The following is a 25,506-nucleotide window of genomic DNA, read 5'->3' as shown; positions in this document are numbered from 1 at the left end:
CACATACACAAATATATACACATACACACATAAATGCACACGTATATACACACATACACACATCTATACACACACACATATAGGTTCTGTTTCTACTGAAGAACCCTAACTAATACAGATTTTGGTATTGGGAATTTAAAGGTCCAGTCTCGGCCGGGCGCGGTGGCTCACGCCTGTAATCCTAGCTCTCTGGGAGGCTGAGGCGGGCGGATTGCTCGAGGTCAGGAGTTCGAAACCAGCCTGAGCAAGAGCGAGACCCCGTCTCTACTATAAATAGAAAGAAATTAATTGGCCAACTAATATATATATACAAAAAATTAGCCGGGCATGGTGGCGAATGCCTGTAGTCCCAGCTACTTGGGAGGCTGAGGCAGGAGGATTGCTTGAGCCAGGAGTTTGAGGTTGCTGTGAGCTAGGCTGACGCCATGGCACTCACTCTAGCCTGGGCAATAAAGTGAGACTCTGTCTCAAAAAAAATAAATAAATAAATAAAAATAAAGGTCCAGTCTCCAAATACAGTCACATTCTGAAGTCCCAGGAGTCAGGGCTTCAACATATGAAGGGGGGACCCAACATTTGGGGGGACCCACTTCTGCCCCTAACAGCCTCCCCTGGAGGCTCAGATGGCCAGGCGGGCTCTGGCTCTATCCACCCAGGCTGCTCCCACCCCTGCTGTCTGGCCTCACCCGCAGCACCCAATTAGACGCAGCCCCTCCCTCTTACCCTGCGGCAGGACAGCTGAGTGACCTCAGCAGGGCCCCCAAGGTGGCAGTCCCCGGTTCAAGATGCATTTGTCTGTCGGTGGAGTCAGTGGGCTATTTCTGGTGGCTGCTCCTCAAGCAGATGGCAGCCCTGAAGTGGAAGGACCCAAGGCCACTGCCTAACCTTTGCTCCCAAACATCCCGTGTGTCATCTCTTCACAGGCCCTGGCAGGGCAGCTGCTGTTAAGGGGCAAAGCCAGCACTTTGTTCTGGGAACCCTCAGTGTGAGCACAGCATGCAAAAGCGTCCAGTTGTTTGTTTCCTTGATGCATGCTCTATTCCAAGTCCCGGCCTTGCCATTAAAAAAGGGATATGGAGCCCTGCGGGCCTGGGCTCGGGGACGCCAGCCTGGGTTCCCTCCAAAGGGCCTAGATTCATGTATTTAGTCACGAATTAGGCCCACAGTGTGCCAGGGGAAAGAGACGTGGTTCTGACACTCAGAGAGCTCTTATGAGCCTTCACTGCCTCTGGTGTTTGCCCTTCCCTGATCTGTGGCTTGTGGGCCTGAGAGGGTGACAGGGTGCAGTGGCATGGGCCAGGGAACCTAGGAGCTGAGACCCAGAAGTGAGAAGGAGCTAGCCACACAAAAGGCGGGAAGAGCATGCCAGCCGGAGGCCAAGCCTTACTGAAGAGTCTGTGACACACTGTCCACTCATGCGAATTCCCAAAAGCACCTGGCACCCTTCGTGGGTGTCTTGAGTCTGCCTCCACCCTCCGTGGTAGCACCCATACCTGGGGCTCTCCTAGGCCCAGAAAGCACATATTGCTTGGAGCTCAAAGACTGTTTAACATTTGAAAGCAAAATCAGATTTACCGTTACAGAGCACTACCACAAACCAGCCATTCCTCTGTTCAGAAAATTTCCATAGCGTGGCATTTGCCCTTTGACTGTAGTCCAGCTTCTCACCGGGCACTCACGATCCGGCGCTGGCTCACCCACCACCTCCCTCCCCGCCCACCAGCCTGGCCGTCCAGCGCCCACTTCCTCCCTCACTTCCTCAGTGCCTTTGCTCCCCTCGTCCCTTGACTCTTTTTTTTTTTTTTTTTTTTTTGAGACAGAGTCTCACTTTGTTGCCCGGGCTAGAGTGAGTGCCGTGGCGTCAGCCTAGCTCACAGCAACCTCAAACTCCTGGGCTCCAGTGATCCTTCTGCCTCAGCCTCCCGGGTAGCTGGGACTACAGGCATGCGCCACCATGCCCGGCTAATTTTTTTTTTTTATATATATATCAGTTGGCCAATTAATTTCTTTCTATTTATAGTAGAGACGGGGTCTCGCTCAGGCTGGTTTTGAACTCCTGACCTTGAGCAATCCGCCCGCCTTGGCCTCCCAAGAGCTAGGATTATAGGCGTGAGCCACAGCGCCCGGCCGTCCCTTGACTCTTGACTGAGGACCCTGACACCGCTCCTGGTGCCTCCCATTCTCCACCAAGCCTGCACACCTTCCCCTCTCCCAAGGTCCGAGTCAGATGTCACCTCCTTCGTGAACCTTGAGAGCCCAGCCCTCCTCCCTCCCCGCCCCTTCCTGCGGTCCACCACAGTGGACGTCCTCACCTCTCGCAGAGATGGGAGCTCCCTGACAGCCTCTGATCTTTCACATCACCAATGCTCAATCAAGGTTTTACCATTAAGCAGACAAGTTAAGGAATGCCATTTATAAAAGAGTCTTCCGAGACACAAAGTATTATTCTAAAACCAAGGTTAAAAGGATTCAAGTGTCCCATATTAGGATTCTTGAGTCATTAGTAACAGTGACCTGCTCAAGTTATCTTAATTTTGGATCAGGTAACTTTGTGTATAGTTTTCTTTCACTGCTATAACAAATGACCACAAACAGTGGCTTAAAGCTTAACACAAATTTTACATCTTACAGTTCAATAGTTCAGAATTCTGGGCTAAAATCAAAGTGTCAGCAGGGCTGTGTTCCTCCCTGGATGCTCTAGGAGAGATCTGTTTCGTTTTCTACCCAAATTTCTTGGCTCATGGCCCCTTCCTCCACCTTTAAAGTTAGTGACTGGGTTTCTCTGTGACTCTGATTCTCCCTGTGTCTATCCATCTTCCATTTTTTAAGATCCTACTGATTATAGTGGGCCCACTTGAATAATCCAGGGTAATCTCCCTATTTTATTTTATTTTATTTTTTTGAGACAGAGTCCCACTCTGTTGCCCTGGGTATAGTGCAGTGGCATCATCGTAGCTCACTGTGACCTCAAACTCCTTGGCTCAAGCGATCCTCCTGTCTCAGCCTCCTAAGTAGCTGGGACTACATGCACATACCACGAGGCCCAGATAATTTTTCTATTTTTAGTAGAGATGGGGTCTCACTCTTGTGCAGGCTTGTCTTGAACTCCTAAGCTCAAGCAATCCTCCTACCTCGGCCTCCCAAAGTACTAAGGTTATAGACGTGAGCCAACAAGCCCGACCATAATCTCCTTATTTTAAAGTCTGCTAATTAGCAAACTTAATTCCCCTTTGCCGTGTAACCAAATGTATTTGCAGATTCTGGGGATTAGGACCAGGACATCTTTGGGGGGCACTCTTCTGCTACCACACTCATGGAGGCCTCAGGCCCTACAGACCAAGAAAGGCCTAGAGTCAGGAAGTGGCAAAGCAGAGAACTGTTCCTCTGCCCCCTTTTGTTTGGCCATCTCCTTCATTTGTTTCTCTCTGCAGACTGGCTCTGCCTGTCCTCAGTCTGCTTGGCAGAACATCACTAACCCCTGCTTTTGAGCTTGAGAAGAATCTTTCATTTCTGACCCTCCAGGAGAGAATCTGCTGGATCCAGCTTGGATCAGGAAGCTTCCCTCCCCCCAGTCAATTAGGGTGGTTGAGTACAGTATGGCTATGGCTGCCAGGTGCCCGCCCTGTGGATGGGCAGTTCCCAGAGAAGGGGGGCAGAGTGGTCACTAGCTGAAAAGCCAAGCAGACACACACCAAAGCTTTGGTGATGAAGCCACTCTGCCGAGGATGGAGAAAAGGAGAAGGAAGACAAATGCCTGCCTATCCTCTATTCCTGCCGACCTTTTTAGCAAAGCCTCCCAGTGGACATATTTTGACTGTGGAGACAGATTTCGAGCTGCCACTCTTTGGACTGTTGTTTTGCAGACTCAGGGGTCATTCATTTCAGCTTCTGTCTGTATAGAAGCAGCTTAGCCAAGTTCCAAAACGCTAAGGCCTTAGCAAGGGGACAAGGCCAGGCACAGAGAAAGTGTGTGCATGCATGACTGTGTCTGATTCGACTGCATGTGCAGCCACACCATCAGATCTTGGGGTTTTTTGTATATCCTTCTCTGTTTGCTTGCTTGTTTTTCTTTTTTTCTTTTTCTTTCTTTTTTTTTAAATTAAGACCCTGGAAAGCATGGTGTAGACTACTTTTATAGATTAAATTTCAAAAGCACAAGAAGGCTGCTATTTAGACAATCTTTTGGTAAATGGTGGCCTTGGATTTGCTTTGTAGAGATTATCACCCCAAGTTTTCCTAAAATGAAGCACCTCTCTTTTGAACTGCAGTACTGTGTAGGCGGGCACGGGGCTCTGCAGGGATGGGCCCAAGTTTCTGGCTCACCGCACTTCAGGAAGCCTCTGAGAGGCCCTGAGGCTCCAGGCAGGCAGCAATGAAAGGAGCCATGGCATGTGCATGAAGCTCAGCTCCACCACAGAAGCAAACCAGAGACACCATCCTGCAGCTTATGATCTGGCAAGGAAGAATCTACAATGAATTATGTGATCACAACTCCAAAAAGCACAGGGCACTGTGACAACATTTGAAATGGGGCCTGGGCAAGTTTGGGGATCAGGAGCATCTTGTCTGAGAATGACCTTTGAGCTGAGATCCATAGGAAGGGGCAGTTTATGGCTGGGCTGAGGAATTGCAGGAGAGCATGTTCCAAGTCAAGGTAATTGGATGGGCAAAGGGCTTGAGCGAGGGCAAGCTTGAGGAGTCCAGGAACATGAGAAAGCCAGTGCAGGTACGGAACCAAAGGGAGCAGAGAGACTTGGGCTAGAGTGAGCCAAGGCCGGACCATGTAATGCCTCACAAAGGACATTGAGAATGATCCTTTTAAGATCCCTCTGGCTCCAGAGTGATGACACGGGTGTGAGAATGTAAGACCAAAGACTCTTGATAGCTCAAGTACCCAGCATAGATTTCCCGTTAAAGCCTATTGTCACTACTAACACAGTGCCTTACAGTACGGATGCATGTGATTATTATTTATGAAATGAATACATAAATGACCAAACCATTAAAAAAAGGAATTTAAAAAAACGCTACTGTCTATTGAAAACAGACCATTTGAGAGTGTAAGAGGTAAGGAATTGCCATTTGGTCTTAGCCCCACCAGGAGACAGTCACATCTGTGGCACACATTTGCTCACCTTCCGAGTGACTCACTCACTGACAAGAGGGTGGTATCTGAATAGGCAGGCCTGAAGATTCTTCTTTAGCATAATTATTGCTCAATTCATTACCCTCACCATCTGTGCTGGAAATGATCATGATGACTTTTGTGTGATGAAACCAGAGGTGCCCAGTCTTCCTGGGTGCTGTTTCCCGCCCTTCATTGCATCCAAGGCGTGAGAGTTCAGAGGCTGGGTGCTCACCTGCATCGACAAGCCACTGCCAGGAAGGCAAGTGGGGTGGGAGTGAGAACAGATCATGTAGACCATTCAGGCAATCAGGATGGTGTAGACGGCAGGTCTGGGAAGAAAGCCAGAGGACTAGAAGCTCAAAGCATGGGCAAAGTTGGCAAGGGGGCTGGGATGGATACTGGAAGCCCAGAGGGGTTAGGAGAGAAAGGAGGCAATTCTAGAAGCCTAGACGGATGGGAGGAAGAGGTTTCACTACAGGCAGAGAAACAGGCAGGATGCTGGGACTGCCTCAACACATCAGCCAATTAATTTAGCAATTCTTTTCAACAACTATTTAGTGAGACGCCAGGTATTCAAGGGATACAAATACAAAATAGTCATAGTCCTTGACTTTACAAAAGTTAGAGTCTACCATGGGAAATCATCAGGCAAACATGGAAAACAACAGAGTAACAAGAGCCAGGATGGGAGTAACAAAAATGGAAACCATGACCACTGGGGGATCAGGGTGACTTCTGGGAAGTTAATCTAAGTCAGACATAAAAGGTGAATGCGAATTAGCCATCTGATGGGGGGGTATCCCAGGTGAAAGCCATGGTCCACTTAAAGGCAAAGAGCAGTGAAGGCTGGAGCTCCAGGTAGCCAGAGCTACACCATAAAGAGCTTGGCAAGCCACCCTAGAGCTTATGCCCCTATCCTGAGGGCAATCCACACCTAGACCACCAACCCCATGATAACCTGTCTCCTGGCAACTATACAATGCTTGACACATAACAGTTCAACAAATGATGGCTAATGGCTGAATGGAGGGCAATGGGGAGCTGTTGAAGGATTTCCATTTTTAATGGTCCCTGAATTTAAATGTCTGTTAATTATACAATGTCTTTTGTTTCACATTAGAGATGGAAAACTAAACATGCAACTGCTGATCAAAGACTAGTTTAAAATATAAGCAAGATCGGTCCTTGCCTGTTTTGGGAAGGGTACAGGGAAGATGAGTGAACAGGAAGAGTGTCAAAGGGATACCCTAATGACTGCACCTTTTTGCCCACAGCTGGAATTTTCTTCTCTCTGCTAAGAACAGGTTAAAGCTATGCAGGACAACATTTGATAAGTTTTTGGTTTATTATTAAATTCCTCTTGTAAGGTAGCTCTTCCATCCCAGATAATTCACCAAGGTAATGGCCCTTTATATGTGAAGATGATGTTAGACTGCAATTGTAACTTGTGTGGCTGAAAGGACAGGATGATCACCACACTGAGAGACACACTGTGAGTCTCTCGTGTCTCATGAGCAACGCACTCAATGCTCTTTGTTCCAGACCATCTTTCCAAGGATGTTTGCATAGCAAACAGCCTTACAGAGGAGACAGTGTCTCCCTCTGGAGCCAAGGGCAACCATGCTTACTGCCCATCATAAAAAATTCCAGTTTCCTAAACACAGGGTTCCTCTTCTATAACGCTACCCACTGCACATGCATCACAGGAGAGAGTAATGCACTTTCACTATATGTGAATGTATGCATTCACCTGTCCCCACATGTGTTGCCCCACCGGGACTTGGAGGCAAGAGGAACTGATACAAATATGCTGAAGCTTATATTGCCTGCTAGGCCATTAGTAATAAAATCCTTTGTCTCTGACCCAGGAGTCTCCTGTGTTCTGCCAGCATCCATGAAACTGTGGCAGGCTAACCTGTTAGCTTACAAGTAGGGTAAGATCTCAGATCCTCTGCAGTGCCTGACATACTGTTCTTAGAAACAGTTCTCACATTTCAACATTCTTGGTCATTCCTGATGAATTTACCTAAACAATGTGGATTCTTACACTGCTGGCTATGATATATTAACTGTTTTTAAAAGACCACAGATCTAAAAGTGTACTTTATACACTTTCCCAGCAGATATCTTCTAAAGGGGTAGTAGGCCTAAGACTCAGTACTTATAAGAAGACAGCAAAAATCTAAAAAGAAAAAAAATAAAGGAACACAGTATAAATAATCTGGGAGAGAAGCCATTTTTATAAAACATAAATAATCATTTTTAATTCATTATATTCTGTGATTAGCAGTGGATCCCATCTGAAGTAAACAAGAACAATTAATACAGGGCAAAATGTTTTTTGTTTTGTTTTTAAATGGACCACTAAGCCAAGATTTGTATCTCTGTATGGAACTGATTTTCAAAGGGACAGAAATGGTCTTTGATCTTTCTGAACCACTTGTCTTCAAATTCTTCTGAGGATGCAGTCACCAAAGCAGTCAGGGCTGCTGAGCCAACACACTTCACCTCTGAGTGAACTTCATCTTTTATTTTTTCTGGGATGATATCTTCTCCCATAACCTGTAGCAGGAGAAAAAATAAAACAAAACTGTCCCATTAAAGAGGCAGCAGATATGGGATGGAAGACTATGTTGTTTATCAACTATAAAGGCTTTCAGACAAGAGCAGAAAATACTTTGGCAGCCAGGAGACATTTCCAACATACTGAAAAGATGTCTGTTTAGAAGTAGTTATCCAAGGATGACATATTTAAAATATCCCATATTTCTACTCTCATCCTCCCCAAGGGAACTAATGTAAGTACTAATGAGACAACAGTAATATTTGGCCTACTTGGACTACTAAGTCAACCTTTTTCTATCAAAGAGCATATTCTGTTGGTGAAAATGCAACAGCAAGTGATTCTCCCTCCTGTAAATGGCTGAAAAGGATGGGGCAGAGTCTGGGAAGAATATAACTGCTGCTGCGTGGGAGGCACAGATCCTGTCTCCTATAAGTTTTCCAAAGAAGTCAAAGGCAGCAAACAATCAAGCAACAAGCAGGTGTACCCACCCTTTCCTGATCCTTAAGAGACTCCAATCCCTCTATAACCAAAGCAATCTTGGGGACTTAAGGAGTGAGTTTACCCAATGAAGGCACAATACTGCTCCCTACTGGTCACCACCAGGCCTAGAGGAACACAGGATCCTATCTCAAGATTCTGGGTTGGTTTCTCTTTGATAAGACATCACAAAGTTAGGTTGTAGAAAGCTTGTACCAGGACCCAATAAATAATCACCTCCACCTTTGGTAATGACAGTGAACTAAAATTAAGTTCCAAATCATTTCATACCATCTAGCATGAAAGATTATGTGGCCATCTAGTGGGGATGTTGTAGAGGAATTTAAGTCACATATAGATTTGGACTAGATGATCTCTAAGATTCCTGCAAACCCAGAGATCCAATATGTTCATGAAATCTCAAATTATAATGCTTAGAAGTACACTCAATGAATGAAGCAGAAAGAAAATGGACTTGCAGCTAGCAAACACAAGCTCCAGGCCAGCTGTGCCACTGGAAATCTGACCTCGGACAAGTCACACCCTCTGCGAGCCCCAACTCCAGCTCTACCTATCTTCACAAGCTGTTAATGATGAATGGAGGAAAAAAAATACACAAAACTGTTGCACAAATGTGAAAATGCAATCAACTAGTTCACTCAGCACTGAAACAAACAATTATTGGGCATTTATGATGTTCAGGCAGGCAGATGCGAATAAGCACCGACAACAGATGAAACAGGGCCCCTGCAGTTGAGCCTGCTACAGGAGAATGATATAAAGAGGCTGTTTTGGTGACTGCTAAGTGGTCAAAAGGCTCATAAAGGAGAGACAGAGAAGTCCTGCAGTCGATGAGATGTGGCCCTATTTTTTAAAAAATGGTATCGGAGCAAGGAAAAATATTTATGATGCCTTGTTTCACATAAACCCAAGGGGATACACTCACCTCAGCTATCAGCAGCAAAGTGTCTTCTTTGAAGCTGAACCCTTTCATTCTATCTTCAATTTCCTGCTGAGTCCTTAAGTTCCTCTCCAAAGCAAACGACATCTGCTGAGGTTGGGTAAGCTGAAGCAAAAGCCTGAAAAACCGAACAGTCCTAATGTGTAGGCTCCGCTTAAAGGAAAGCAGGGAGGAAATGTTCACAGAGCCCAGCCGTTCAGTAGGATGTGAATCCTACTAGGCTAAAAAGAAGGTACCCACCTTCCCTTAAACTATCATTTGAATCTCTGAGGCTTCTTACTCTGAATAAATTGCCCAACTTTACCCTGGAGATTCATCTTCTCTACAATTAATAGACCAATACTTCTCAAAGAAATCTTTACGGAGCAACACCTCAAAAGAGCTTCCGGTGGAAGCCAAGTGATTGAAAGGGTAACTAATTCGGAGTGACAAGAACAAGTCTCCCGATCAAAGACTCCTCCCACACAAGCATTCCGGATCTGTTCTCTTAAGTCAGTGTTCTCCGACACTCCCATCTCCCTGACCCCTCAGCAAAGTAACCTCAAGGACTAATTAGTTTCACTAACAGCCTTCCATTATCCAAGACAGGGCCAAATCTTTGATGGCCCTCTGCTGACTACTGCCTTACTACTAACCTCCCCATCATGATCATAACCTGGTGTCCTCCTCACTTGACTCCCCATTGCTTTTTAAAATATTGAATGTGCAGGTTTTTTCAATTTCCCTCAGGCCTCACTGGTCCCTACTGCTAGGCCGAGGAGCACTTCCTTTCCTATTTGCTTATTCCATATACTGAGGAATGTACCAGCCACTACTCTAGGCACTGAGAGATGTTGGTGAGCAACAGTTAGGTACCTGCCTCATGGGATGGGAGGAGGAAGACTGCAAATAAGTAATTTCAGATAGTGACAAGTGCCATGAAAAAAAAAATCCAAGACAGGGTAGATGCAGTGTCTCCTTCAGATAGGGCAGTGCAGGAAGGCTTCCCCAAGATCCCATTCACGTTATGACCTAACTGATGACGAGCCAGCTGGGAGAACATCTGGGCAAAGGATGTGGCCAGGGAGGAGGTGGCCCTGACACAAGAACTAGCTTGACATGTTTGAGAATCATTAAGATTGCTGTGGCTGGCACATAGCCAGGGAGAAAAAACTGTAATAAATGAGGTAAAAAACAAAAAGGCAGGACCAATTCAAATAAAACCTTGCAGGCCATGGAAAGAAATGTGGTATTGATATAAGTGTGATGGGAAGCCACTGGAATTTTATAAAGGGGCATAACCTACTTCACAGGTAAAAAAAACCATTTGCTTGCACAAATAACCTCCTAGTTTTCACTCTCCTCAGAACTGATCCTACCTGACTTCCCACTGTGATGACTGACCTCTTTCTTGATTCTTCTAAATCTCTTGCTCCCTTCTTCTGAGCTTGACTCCTACTTCCTAATGAGGAACTCTCACTGGATGTCCCACAGGCACCTGAATCTCACTATTTCAAGCCTAAAGTCATTACCTTCTACCCTAAATCTGCACGCTTGTCCTCCCATGTGTCCTATCTCAGTGAAAGGCACCACCATCCACCTGCATACCCATCTTCAGAGATGCCTCTGTTCTCCTCACCCCCATCCTTCCCACACACTCAACTGGTCACCAAGTCCCATCTGTCCCATCCTAGAGTGACATCTATTTCTTCTTATTACCACTGTACTATCCTAGGTCAGGCCCTCATCACCTTCCACCAATTAGCGCACAGCTTCTATATTCACGTCTTCAAGAGACTTCAAACGTAGTTTGAAGTCGTGTGCAGCATAGCTGCAAACTCTTCCTTATAATCCATCATCTCAGCCATCAGAGTGGTCTCTAAATCACAGCTCTTATCACATATTCTAATATTTTAAAACTTCAAATACTCTTCAGGCCTTCAGTACAAGGATCAAACCCTTTAAGATGAAATCTAATATCTTGTGCAAAAAATAAAATAAAAAACGATAAAAGTACTACTAGCCACCATCTACCAAGTGCCTGCTATATGTACTGTGCAGTATAAGAATTACTTTAGATACATTAATTCTACAATCCCAGAAAACAGACACTTTCCACATTTCTCTATCTATCAAGATGAGGAAACTAGAGATTTGTGTAAGGTCAGCCAGCTGGCAAGCGGAAGAGTCCAAACTCATTCACCCAATATCAACATCGGCCTACCTCAAGCTCCCACACCAATGCTGCTCTTGCCACCAGACTACGGGACAATACTGCTCTACCCTGGAGCTTCTGCCCCTTTGGGTTGTGCTTTCTCTTTACCTAGTCAGTTTCTCTGGGCAACTGACAAGTGTTCCTACATTTAGCAGAAGCATCACCCCCTGTGTAAGGGCTTCCTTCTTTCTGCCACACCAACAGCTCCCTTATGTTGGTCTCCGTAGCACCTGTGCTGCCAGTCACCAGACATACATTTTCCCCAATATAGTGAGCATCACGAGGAAAGAAACTGCTTTTTAAAACATCTTTATGATTCTAGCACTAAGCACGTGCCTGGCATGCAGCTATTACTCAATGTGCTTCTGAATTAAGGTGACACAGTCAATGGTAAATAAGCATCTACTGAATACATTTTAAATTCACCAAATAAACGCAACTTCTTGGTAAGCCTCACTTTAGTTTTTCTTGAATTCTCCAGATTAAAAAAAAAAAATGACAACTGTATGTTCTCTAGTATCATTTGAGACATGAGCCTGCTGCTTCTCTCATAAATTACAGAACTGGTCAAGTATATTCCCCCCAAGCTTCCATCAGACTCTTATGCTTTTAGGATATAAAGCACTCGGAGGAGTCCCTAAGGACAAACCATGGGAATTCTCTATAGAATAATTAAGCTTCACTTAGTCCCATTATCAGCAATTCAAACACAAGAACAGATTTTCTTGTTTAGAAGATTTCTGTGGAATATGAGTGAACAATTCCTTCTTTAAAATATCTCTTCTCCCTTTTTCAATGTTTTATACATTTAATTTTATTTTCCTAATATTTTAATGTTTTCTAATTCTAACATTCCATCTTAAGCAATGACACAGGTTGTATTCTTGAACAAATGTAGTTTTGTTTCCAAATCTTACATACTGAACCAACACATGTTCCAAGGATTCTGTCTAGACTGTAGGAAAAATTCAAAAATACCAAGTGTCTAGCCTAGAAGTTTTTGAAGTTTAAAATTAGAAAAATAAAACCTTCACTCTGAGCTTATTACCATGTGTTGTTTAATCCACTCTTAGCTTACCTGGTTCGTATAAAAGAGGCACATGCTTTCATCTGAGTCTCCATCATCACTGCTTCTCTCTTTTCTGCCATACAGGCTTGGATATTTTTAAGAGCTTTCTCATTTCTCTGGCTATTACTGCTACTTGCTTCCACAGGAAACACAGAGCTCTCAGGCAAGGTTTCAGAGAAACACAACAAGCAGTCTTTTTCTGAGTGTGGAAAGGAGGATTTGATAGTTTTGTCACTTGAGGTGAAACTGTTCTGTTTCTGAGATGACGCAAACACTGCTGAAAGAGTTGGCCCCAGATTGAGGTAAGCTTCTGCCAATTTGCCCCAGTTCCAAGGATTAAAAGGATGCAAAGAAATCAGTTTTTGCAGGCAGAAAATTGTTTTCTCTAAGTTCTGCAAACCTGAACAAATGGCAAACTGGAGGTAGAGCACAGTGGTTAAGTGGTCTGTGTTGGTTGCTTTATTTTCCTAAGGAGAAAAAAAAGGTTAAAAACTTAAAACTGTTGTCAAAGATCAGTTGGCTGCAAAAAATAAACTTTAAACTGCAAAGTATTTTCCATAAAAATGAGGATGTCTAAAAACCCAAGTTACATGTTATAAATCAGAAGTACCTTTCATTAGCTTTATAAGTAGAGTGAAATAAATATATTTCAATAGATCTCATGTTTGAAACTGTAAACCTAAAGAAATATATACTACCTAGCAAAATAGTCACCAGCCATTCCCATACATCCTAATATCATAACAATTCATGTGATAGTGGCCTGACAAATGTTCAGCACCAAAAATAATAAACATCAGTTTATTTCCAACTTGTATAATAATCTTTACTGTCTTCAGCCAGATAGCTAAAAGATGCAGGCCAATTTTCTTAGGCCCTGGCCTAATGGTTCCATTGTAATATTTGAGGCTTTTTAAAAATTCAAATGGTAATTTCCTTGAGGATTTGAACAAACTCCACTTCCAAATTTTATTTGGCTTAAACATCTTAAAACAGGATAGCCCTGAAGCTCTCAGTGCTTCATGATGCATCATAATTGAATCCAAATGCTTTCCCTGGCAACTATTACCAAGGCCAATTATTTTTGGCCAAAGGGGGTTGTTTGGTTTCCTTCTCATCAGAAAATCCTTTTCAAGTCTCCTTAACCAGAGCCACCACCTCTTGCCTAACCTGCCAGATGGCAAATGCCCTCTAGGTTAGGAAAAACAGGCCTGCTTTTTCTAAGTTAAAGTTTGTAGAGAGCAGATGGCAGACTAAAATTATCTGTAAGTTGATGTAAAGTCTAAGGAAAGCCTGGCCTGCCAGCATCCAGATCAAGCTCCCGCACAGAATTACACTGAGCATGAAATAGGAGCAAAACTACCCAGTATACAGCCCAAAGACACTGGCAGACCAGTAAGTAAAAGCCTGTGGGAAGCTCCAAATACTCCTATGTTGAGAGAAAAGATATGAAATAAAGACCCATGCAACTTACTTGGTGATACCATACCCCCTCAAAGACAGAACGTATCTTGTTTTATCATTGCTATTGTTTAATGTCTATCCTTCCCAACAGACCAATAAGCTCCGTAAGAGCTTTTGTTCAATGCTGAATTACTAGTACAGAAGCTCCTTGGCCACAGTAGATGTTAATAACTGTTGAGTAATGACTCTTCTAAAGGCAAATCCTGCCTTTTATTTATAATAAGGAAAGCAACATGTATAGACTATACCTGTAAGCAATGCTACCTTTCTTGTGTAACCAGTCTATAGTACTTTATAATATTCAAGACATTTTCATACTGAGAAAGCAAATGTGTGTTAGAGTGGAGGTTGTTAACATGATTTTGATACCAGGATTTTGACAGCATGATTAGTAAACTCCCCTCTGGAAATTAAATTCTGTTTAAATGAGTTTGAGGGATTTTCTAGAATACTACAACTTCTGTAATAAAATGATGATGATGACAGTTAACATTTATTGAGTGCCAGGCACTAAGTGTTTTACTCAGTTAATCCTCATGACAATCCTTTAAAATAGATTCTATCATTATCCCCATCTTATAGATGAGGCAGTGGACTCACAGAGAAGTTAGATAACTTGCCAGGGTTCACACAGCTAGTAAGAGGCAGAACTACAGTCAGTTACACTGGAAGCCACAGAATAAAGGGTACTTCAGAATAGCTGACCCGTTAGCTGGCTAACCCACCTGACACTAGGTGAGCACTGTATGTGCAGGATATGGATATTGTTTCTTTGTCTTCTCAGTACCAAACCCAGAATCAGGGAAATGGTGGGACCGAAATAAATGTGTAAGTGGATAAATGAGAGTCATCCACTACCAGAAAGACACTGTCTTACCACAGTTTATCATGTAAGCACACCACCCACTGTAGGAAAATGTTCTGATTATTTAAGAAATAAGTCCTGGCAGGGCGCGGTGGCTCACACCTGTAATCCTAGCACTCTGGGAAGCCGAGGTCGGCGGCTCGTTTGCGCTCAGGAGTTCAAGACCAGCTTAAGCAAGAGGGAGACCCCGTCTCTACTAAAAAAATAGAAAGAAATTAGCTGGACAATTAAAAGTATATATAGAAAAAATTAGTTGGGCATGATTGTGCATGCCTGTAGTCCCAGCTGTTCAGGAGGCTGAGGCAGGAGGATTGCCTAAGCCCAGGAGTTTCAGGTTGCTGTGAGCTAGGCTGATGCCACGGCATTCTAGCCTGGGCAACACAGTGAAACTCTGTCTCAAAAAAATAAATAAATAAATAAAAATAAGTCCTATCATCCTATCATAAATTTTATCTACACATCACTAAGAAGAGAGGTGAACTTCAACAGATGTTGTGAGCATAAAATGTTCATAGCCTGATGGGCACTCCAAGACTTGCTGTCTATTTTATTCAATGTTACAAACCAACCAGTCCTCCTTCAGAATGTGAGGGGAAAATAACCATTACAATAAAAAAACAGACATGGCCCAGAGCTAAACAAGAGGGTCCTCAAATAGGGATGAAATTTAAAAAACAAAATAAAACATGAGTTAACAGGAAGTAAGAAAACCGAGCAAACAGGCAGGGTTCACTGAGATAATGTGCAAGAGACTGAGAAAAAGAGGTGAGACCCACGAGGCTACTGTCTATTTTCCATCCCAGCACTCTCTCCCCAACAGGGTGCCTGATGAGCAGTTTTGAAAGTCTTGACATGGTGTTGAAGGTCTGGTGTCCCTCCTGCCCGGTCACATCCCAAGCTCTGGCATCTGACTGACAACAGATCCTTTTCTCAGCCACAGAAACAGCGATTTACTGAGCTACAAGGAACCAGAGCAAACACAGCCCTTGCCACAAATGTAGCTGCCACCACCTTTGACAATCAAGGCAAAGAGGATGAAACATAACGGGGACATGCAAAAGATGCTACAAAGAGAGGTGATGGGAAAACAGAAAAGTAATCAAGTCTAGAAAAAGGTACTAAAAGGGCCAAAAGCACTGTTAACTTGCAGATCAGGAAGACTGGGAATGAACACGATTAAATTCCACTGAGTTCACTGTTCATGCCAACACTTCCTTAACAAAGCGATCATCTTCCAGCTTATGAATTAACCCACAATTAGTAGAGAATGGAAGAGAAAGAACAAAACACAGCTGTTTTTCATGTTCTTAAGATAATTACCACCAAGGTTTCCTCACACTGTAAGAGGCTGAGGCCCTATGCAGTGAACCCCTGGGCAAGCAAAGCTCAGGGATTTCTCTTAGTTAATGAGATGGAGGATGACAGCTCAATTGCTTGCATACTTTGGGCTGACCTCTGGTCAGCTACATCCACAGGGTTCAAAATCAGTGCCACAGGGCCTCATTAATTCCCTGTGAGGAAGAAAACTGGTCACCATAAACCAGGATTGGTTGATTTAGACTAATTCCCATATAAAATTTACACAAAAATCAATACAAGTAAACCATAAATGTCTTAACCTAAAAAGAAAAACAAGCAGAGACTAGAATTGCAATGAACTACCTTTCTTTATCCCTTAAAAAATTCTGCAAACTCCACTTATAAATAAAAAGGACTATTAAGCTTGTCATGAGTATTAGTCATCTTTTGTAACTTTTTCCTGCTTAAAAAATATATGCTCACTGTAGAAATTTTGGAAAATACAGTTTTAAAAAAATCTAATGAAGAAAACAGATCACTCATAATCCTTGCCCACTGAGTATTTACTCCTAACAAGAGAAAAATCTCTGCAAATGAGATTTTTAGGCAATAAAGAATTTTGAGCATAACACAAGGAAAACAGTACAAGAAAATGATTGTTTAGAGCTCCAAACTGTTCATCATAATAAAGTTCTTACACTACTGACAATTTTCTTCTGCTTATCCAAACCCATAGATTTTGCTACTACCAAGAAGTTTGTTTTGCATTTAGAAAATAAACTATTCAATTGCCCCTGGTATAAAAACATCTGTGAAAAGAGCAATGGAACCACTCACCAAGTTCGTAGCAATCTCCAGCGCTTCCATGTGCCTTCCTAGGTGAGCCAGACACCGAGCCTGACCTTCCTGGACATCCCTTTTCATGGCAAAATTTGTAGAGGACAATTTTTCAGAGATACTGGAATACTCCTGAAGTGCTTTCTGGAAATTATTTGTTAAACAAAGGACATGAAAGGAAGAGCAGAAAAGAAAGGTGAAAAACATAATAGAAAAAAGGATTCAGTACAGGGATGATTTTTTCCTAGGTGGAAGGTAATGTTCTAACTGACCCCACAATGAACTAAAGAAGACTTGAGTATTCTAGTCAGTCTTATTTTCCTAAAAGGTAGAGAAAGAATGGCTGGAGAATATAGCCACTACCACCATGGAAAGCATTATGGTATAACAGAAAAAGCATTCTGGAGCCAAATATCCCAGGCTTTGCCACTAACCTGCTGTATAACATTTTCATCAGCAAAATAACAACAGGATTCTCATGAAGATGAAATGAGATATATACATATGTTATATACATAATATATAGCAACCTGACATCTAATTGTTAGTTCCTCCCTTTTCTTACACATTTTCGGGTGCTTTGCGCCTGTGGCACTGTAAAATATCTGTTCTGGAGGTTCCCACGTAATGACATACAGAACCTAGGGAAACAGACCTACAAGAACCCCCAAAGGATCTTTTTGCTGGAGTTACAGGAAACAAAACAAATTCTCTACAGCCACATAGAAAAGGACAGCAACTTGGGAGTCTAAGACTATAAGTACACATCATAAAAGATTAAAATCATCTTCAAAAACACTCTCATAACTTTGTACGCTGTTATTTACATATGCTGTAACTCATAAAACAAGAGGCTACTTCAAGTACCACAAACTTATATATGTTGAATTCTACCTGATACTCTTGTCGTCTATAGGCCAGGTCCCCTTTGAATTTCTTGATAGTTAGTGCTTCAACATCATCACTGCTCTCTGTTTCTTCATAAAACCACTACAAATCATGAAAACAGCACATTACAGAGGGAAGCTGTGCTTTTCCACCTCATATTCAGAAGTATGATATAATTTTCCATAATATAAATGCTTAGACCTCAAAAAAGACATAATTCTTCAGGATCAGACTCTGGGGAATACATTTGGCGAAGAATAATGACAATTTTAATGATGGTCCAGTTTTTATTAAAATTATCACAAGTAATAAAAATACTAATAGCATAATACCTCTCTAAAAAAGAGGTACACAAGTGTATGATTTTACCTACAGCATTTTCAAGACAGGGTTGTAGTGCCTGGGAACCTACATTTATCCAGCAAGGTTCACACTGGTTTTTCAAAAGGAGATGTGTTTTCTTATAGATAAATTTTAGGGTGAATAAAATAGGGACTGACAACTCTTTATTGAAAGGACATAAGAAAGAAGAATTACAATTGTGGTGCTACATAAAAATGCCTAAAGGCAAAAAAATAGAATCTAATCAAACAAGGAGACAGAAATTAGGGCTGAAAGGGAGCTTCAACACAATGAAATATCTCTAAGACCTGTAGGAGAGAAGTCTGAGGACTTTTCTTAGTATGCCCAGTTGGGATACTTTATTTGCTTTCTTACTGATTTAAATCCTATGGATACAAAATAAAGTAAGACTATTGAATAAAGAACTCTAGGTATGAAGAAACGCACCCAGTACACCATTTTTTCCAGCTCTAAAAAAGGTCTCTCATACTCCCTTTTACTCACAGTAAAACACATTAAGGCTGAATAAAGTCTATCCCCAGTTAAATGCTATTAATTCAAACGTAAACAGCCTTGTGACTGTTCCACCATCACATCAAAATTGCTTGGTTCTATTTCTAAAAGAGTTGTCTGAGTATCAATGCCCCTTGTTATCCTCATAAAATTAGCTTTTCCCCTTAGCCTGATCCATCACAGGAGAAAGCTGGGAACCACTGTTTCTCTGTGCTCCTTTATACATGGTGTACTGAAAAACAACAGTCTATGTACTTAATCCCTAATTTTCCTTTGTACTCTACTGCTCTCTAGTCACATACTGTTTTAGATTAGCCAATCCTAACTTCTTGAACGATAACTGCATACCTATAAACTTCCATCAAATTTTCATTATCCTACCAGGAAATAATCAAGCAAGACTGGCTTTCAAATGATTACTTTATTCTCTCTCATAACCTGCAGGCCTGCAAGAATTCTGACAAGGGATGCCTTCAAATACCCTCCCCCCATAAGAGGAAGGAGAGAAGAGCTGTGACCAAGAGTGGAAACTAAGAGGTGAAGTGCACAGGAACAGGCAGGGACAATAGAAACCTTCTAACCCAAACTTCTAGTTCTACACCGAGGGAAACCAACATGACATGAATAAGGTCTCTGAGTTTATTTATGAAGAGTATATTTTCATATTCATACAGAAAACAAATTCTAAAGTCAAATGATTTTTAGATTTCACTTTATAAGTATACAAAACAGAACATCTGACAAAGTATTTTCATATACAATATCTCGTTTCACTCTCACAATAACCCCGTGAGCCAGCAAGTATTATTTTTTTCAAAAGACAAATAAGGAACTGACACCTTGAGAGGCCAAGTTGGTAAAGCCAACACTGAAATTCATGGGTTCTATCTCATAACTAGAGCTTTTTTATTCCCCAACACATGACATCCCAAGCCCATGTCCTGTTTTTGATCTACATGATGGAGCACTGAAGGTAACTTTGAAAGAACACATGTGGTAGGAAGAAAATGTAACTGAAATAAAACAAAAATACAGTTCAGTAATTATTGAGCGCCTGGCATCTGTAAGTACAATTGTGAGGGACAAACGAGACAGTACATATAAAGGAACCAACCCATCACAGTGCCTGGAACACTTCAGTCTCCCACAAATATTAGTTACGATTGGTGAGATGAGATTTATTTTACACTCATGAAATACAAAGTAATACTCTACTAATTCAAGAATACTTATAGGGCTTCTACTATGAACAACTGTGAGGCACTGCAGAGGGCATCAAGTTAAGAACCTACTCTTGTGCTGTACTTGAGGGCTCTGCGTAAGGACTGGACGAGAATACTAACGAGCGCTTTCAACAGAGGCTAAAGGGCGGGAGCGGGCCAAAGACAAAACTATTTGGTTGGAAGAGGGAATCAGAAAAGACATCCTGGAGGAGGCGTCATTTAAGATGTGCCTAGAGAAATCGATAGAAGTAAATGACTCTGACCATCAGACAGGGTTAGTGTGGGCAGGGGAAGTTCACCGGAAAGGGGCAGGCCAGTTCGCAGGACGTCACCGTTTAGGGGACAGACGACACCAAGGTTTGAGAAGTGGGCGGTGGGCGCATTCCGGAGGGCCCCGGCGGCCCGCAGCAGGGTCAGCAAAGGCAAAAGGGTTACCGGAGACTGCAGGGCGGGGGCGCAGCGAGCCGCGGCCAGGCCGACCACACGCCGGGTGGGAGTCCGACGACCGGGGGATTCTCCCGCACGGACACCGGACGGGTCCGGGGACGCCGCTTCCCCCGCGGGGTGGAAGGGAAGACGGGGCAGGTTTGCGTGGGGACAGGTCAGAGCAGGAAGGCGGCAGGTACCCGAGCCAGCCGGAGGCTGGGGTCGCGCGGGCGTGGGGCGTCTGAGGCGCGGAAGGCCGGGGACCCGCGGAGGGCGAGGCCCGGGGTCCGCCTCTCACCTGCGGCTCGCAGCGCTTGGCGCAGTAGGACGCGGAGGGTCCGGGACGCCGCTCGGGCCTCTCCTCGAACACCGAGTCCTCGAACTCGCCGCCAAACAACCAGGACCCGGTCTCCATAGCGCGCCCACGGCCGGGGCAACGAAAGGAGGAGGTACCTAGAGCTTCGCCAGGGTGCGGGCCCCCGGAAGGGGCGGAGCCACCAGCGCCCGGAGCGCGGCATTCTGGGACTTGTAGTCTTTGGAAGGGCCACGCGGGGTCGTGGCCCGTTGCTGATGGTGGGGAAGAGTCTTGGTTGAGTCTTGGAAGACTTTTATCTGACTCACAAACTAATCGAACGCCAATGCAGAGGGTTTGATTCCTCCGTGTCAGGAGATGAGCAGAGCGATTCTTACCTGCACTCATCAAAAAGCACTGGCCCAGGGTAGCTGTTTAAAACTCACGAGTACCGTTTTTTCAGACGCTGTGCATTCCTGGCATTATGTTAATCACTTTTTTTGTGCTTTCTATTTTCGCCTAACAAGCGCCTTGAGAAAGACACAATGATTCCCATTTTGCAAATAAAGATATTGGAGCTTGGAGAGGTTAAGTAACTTGCTCGGGATTGTTGTTAACCTGGCTAAGAGCTGGGAAACACAGAAATGAGTCAGTATTCCCCATGTCTCCGGAGAAGAGACCACCACCATGAACAAGACCAGAGTCTTTCACTCATTCACGCATTTATAAAACGGTCGGCAGAAATTTGCCAGGGTGAGGGCTCGATCAGGGGGCATTCATTCCACCTGGAAAGAAACACCAAATCCCAGAATTCTAAGACTGTCATTTTTTGACTCTAGAAAGTAGAGATTGTTGACAAAATACTGCCCAGTATTGCACAGCACGATGTTACTGTGCCATGTTACACAGCAGCTAATAAACAAAGGTCTTCCTTGCTCTATTCCTCCTCACTCTTACCCATTCCTCTTTCACCATTTTTCTTCATCGTTCTTTCTTCAACCCAATTTTTCACTCCAGAAACTCACCTACAGGAACCTAATCCATTCCCCCATATTTCCAAAATCTCTCTGCTATTTACACCCAAAATCTAGAGCTAACCCATTTATTCAACAGCCTGGGGTGGGAGATGCCCCAGCCTCCAGGTGTTAGCACTAGTGAATTCATCCATAGAAGATACATTTTGAAACATATTTTTTTGTTTTCCCATCTGAACCCTCACCGCCCCTCACTCCCAGGTCTCGCCTCCTTCTGGCCCAACAACCAACCAGTTGGGAAGTGTTAGGGTGCTTATGGGTAAAGGTCGTTTTTTGCCCTGTGGACTCAGGATTCCTGGGCCCAGGGGTTTCCTGCCTTTTTACCACTAAGGACTTTTTCAGTTATTTTCCCCCCAAAGTTGTGGAGGATTTGTATACAAAATAAAACTGTATTTGTTGATTATTGCTTCATTTTCCTTTAAAAAAATGGAATCCAGATCCTATATAATTGCCAGTTCAAGCTTCTACCCAGCCTGAATCTACCAGCATTGCCTCACTGTGTCTTATACTAGAATTCCAGTTGAAAGCAATGAAGCAGCTGTTAGGGACCCTGGGAAGCCTGAGAAAAGATAAATGTGATTAGCATTGGGCCTTTGGCATTAATGAAAACAGCTTAAAGAACCCTATCACAATTGAGGACCAAGGATCTGGGTCTCCAGTTGCAAACCACTGTTTCACTGGATGGAGAGGCCCCAAGATAATGCCATTTTAAAATAGCAGACTAATAAAACAGAAGGACATTTTACACTCTGAACTGTTAAAGCTACCTTATACACTTAAGAAATGCTAGGTGTTAGTGTTAGGGAGTAAATTGGAATTCTAAAGTTGTATAATGTAATAAAAATGTTTCTATAAATTTTTATCTATAAAAATCTGATTTTTTATTAGGCACTGGATTGAGTTCCACATCACAAGGTAAACACCACCTCCTCCAGGCAGCCCTCCTTCTTCTTTTCTGTAATCCCTCCATGCTTCTGTCTATCCACTGTGGCATTTAGCACACTATGGACTATTGGAAGTTAGAGATGCTGCCTTTTTACTCTTGTAATCTCAGCCCCTAGACAGGACTTGGCCCAGTGCAGCTCAATAAATGCCCATTAAATAGATGGGCAAGTGGATGAATGAAAGGGAGAAGCACCAGAAAATGGCAGGAGCAGAGGGCAGCACTTCTCAGTTTTAAGTCACATGTTTATGTCCTATCTGTGAGTGGGGGAGGGTAGGAACCAACATTTATTTAGCATCTATTACAAGGTTGTGTTATGAGCACCCTATTAACTTTATTTTATTCTCACAATCTCTCTCTCTCTCTGAATCAGACATTATTATTCCTCTTTTTACAGATGAGTAGGATCTGAGAGGTAACTTGCCCAGAGTCCCAGGTGGTAAATAAAAGAGGTCAGTTCAAAATCGCCTTTATCTGACATAAAATTCCATGTTGTTAACTATCCCCCAACAACAAAATGGCAGAGCTTCATGAAGATATGGAGAACCAGTCTGTCATCAGCTGGCTTTGCCTGACCCCTTTGCCTGGGTCTTTGGAGATTCTCGTTTCTTCTTTGTGTGTGTCTATGCAGAATGGCTTTCTCTGCCCTGCTTATATACATCACAACCATGGCCTACTCAGCCTGTGATTACTATAAAGCTACAATAATTAAAACAGTGTGGTACTGGCATAAGGACAGAAATATAGACCAATGGAATAGCATTGAGACCAGAAATAAACCTTCACATATATAGCCAATTGAGTTTTGGTGTCAAAGGTACCAAATCCAGTCAGTGGGGAAAAGAATAGTTACTTAAACATACAGTGCTGAGACAACTGGACTGCAACATGCAAAAAAATGAAGGTGGACCCCTATCTCACACCATATACAAAAATTAACTCAAAATGGATTAATGACCTAAATATAAAAGCTAAAATGATAACACTCTTAGAATATAGGGGTAAATCTTTATGACATTGAATTTGGCAATGGATTCTTAGATGTGACACCAATAGCACAAACAACAAAAGAAAAAATAGATAAAATGGACTTCAGCAAAATTAAAACTTTTTGTGCATCAAAGGACATTATCAAGGAAGTGAAAATACAACCTACACAATGGGAAAAAATAGTCAATTCTAATTATTTACAGTAATTATGTTCTATAAAGTCACTACAAACACTGAATTAGCAAATAAAATACTGAACAAATGTTCCTAGGGTTAGGGTCCTGAGAGTCCCTGATCACAATATTTTCGTCAATTGTTCAATACATAACCATGGTTTATGTGTTTTTCTGTTTAAAGATATCTTATTAAATAGATACTATTGATTCATTAACATTGAGCTCAAGGCCCAAAGCACTGTAACCCATGCCTGAATGAAGCTTATCTAACATGTATTTTCTCCATCAGGAACATGACAGCCCTCCAGAATTTAGGAACACTAGATAGCACTTCAGCACTACCATTTTAAACAGTAAAATCACAAGCAAAAAAATCACAAAAATATGGAAAACATGGCACTAAACAGACTACAAAAAGGATGCTTCTTTATGAGAACTAAAATAAGAAGGCAGAGCATAGGCTGGGTGCAGTGGCTCACACCTTTAATACCAGCACTCCAGGAGGCCAAGGTGGGAGGATTACTTAAGGCCAGGAGTTTGAGATCAGCCTGGGCAACATAGTGAGACTCCGTCTCTACAAAAAATTAAAAAAGTTATCTGGGCATGGTGGTATGTACCTGTACTATAGGTTGAGGCAGGAGGACTGTTTGAGCCCAGGAGTTTGAGGCTGCAGTGAGCTATGATCACACCACTGCACTCCAGCCTGGGTGACAGAGCAAACCCTGTCTCAAAAAACAAATTAAAAAAAATGAAACAAAGGTAGAGCATTGCTTTGGTTGCTCTCAACTGGGAATATGCATATTGAGCAACTCAAATTTTTTGCCATCTGCACATGTGCAGGAATGACCAAGAAAGTGCCATGAGTATTGAGTTACAAATAAATTTTAGTGAGTAGGCAAATTTGCATATACAGAATCCATGAATAATGAGGATCAACTGTATTTGCAGATCATATAAAAATGGTCAACCACTTATGATTTTTCAACTTTATAATGGGTTTATTGGGACATAACCCCATGGTAAGTTGAGGAGCATCTGGATTTACAATAATTTGATTAATAATCGTTCAACTTTATGATGAGTTTTTTAGGGAATTAAATATATTTCATACTTATGATATTTTCAACTTAAAATCAGAATGCAGCTCCATCATAAGTTGAAGAGCGTCTGTATCTGATAAGGCTGTGACAGCCAGGATATATAAAGAGCTCCTAAAACTCAACAAGAAAAAGGTAAACCAATTACAAACTAGGTAAAGAACGTGAATAGACATTTCTCCAAAGAAGATATACAAATAGTCAATAACCATATGAAAAGATACTCATTAGGAAAATGCAAATCAAAACCACAATGAGACACTACTTCACACTTACTAGGATGGCTGTAATACTTTTGTAAAAACTGAAAATAAAGGTGTTGGCAAAGACGTGGAGAAATTGGAACTCTTATACATTGCTACTGGAATGTAAAATGATACAGATGCTGTGGAAAATATTTTGACACTGTGGAAATGAGTTTGGTGGTTCCTCAAAAAGTTAAACATAGAATTACCACATGACTTAGGAATTTCACTCGATATATACTCAAAAGAACTGCAAACAGGAACTCAAACAAATACTTGTATGCCATTATGCACGATAGCCAAAAGGTGGAAAACCCAAGTTTCCATCAACAGATCAATGGATAAACAAAATATGGGGGGGTGTATAGATAGATTTATACACAATAGAATATAATTCAGCTATAAAAAGAAACCAAGCTTTGATGTATGCGACAACATGGATGAATCCTGAAAACATTATGCTAAGTGAAATAAGCC

At 42.6% G+C, this 25,506-nt stretch overlaps 1 protein-coding gene across 1 annotated transcript; it reads right to left on the bottom strand.

Annotated features, from left to right (window-relative positions):
* Positions 1-7,345: 7,345 nt before the first annotated feature.
* Positions 7,346-20,755, bottom strand: C7H8orf76 (chromosome 7 C8orf76 homolog). Its single transcript, XM_012743326.2, has 6 exons — positions 20,551-20,755; positions 17,755-17,850; positions 16,861-17,004; positions 12,405-12,862; positions 9,118-9,250; positions 7,346-7,690 (listed from the first exon to the last, which is right to left on the bottom strand). Exons 1-6 carry the CDS (start codon positions 20,665-20,667, stop codon positions 7,493-7,495), a joined length of 1,146 nt encoding a protein of 381 aa, XP_012598780.1. The 5' UTR covers positions 20,668-20,755; the 3' UTR covers positions 7,346-7,492.
* Positions 20,756-25,506: the final 4,751 nt, after the last annotated feature.

The sequence above is a fragment of the Microcebus murinus genome, chromosome 7, assembly GCF_040939455.1.
Source record: "Microcebus murinus isolate Inina chromosome 7, M.murinus_Inina_mat1.0, whole genome shotgun sequence".
NCBI lineage: Eukaryota > Metazoa > Chordata > Mammalia > Primates > Cheirogaleidae > Microcebus > Microcebus murinus.
Note: the sequence above shows the minus strand (reverse complement) of the source record. Positions and strands in the feature narration are given on the sequence as shown.

Bases quoted from the DNA above. Each gene is read 5' to 3' on its own strand.
- C7H8orf76 (XM_012743326.2), bottom strand. From the start codon at position 20,667: ATGGAGACCGGGTCCTGGTTGTTTGGCGGCGAGTTCGAGGACTCGGTG. The intron at 9,251-12,404 runs GTAAGCTAAGAG...TCGGTTTTTCAG, and splicing joins GCCTCTTTTATACGAACCAG to GCTTTTGCTTCAGCTTACCC. The intron at 7,691-9,117 runs GTGAGTGTATCC...CTCCTGCTACAG, and splicing joins CTTTGCTGCTGATAGCTGAG to GTTATGGGAGAAGATATCAT.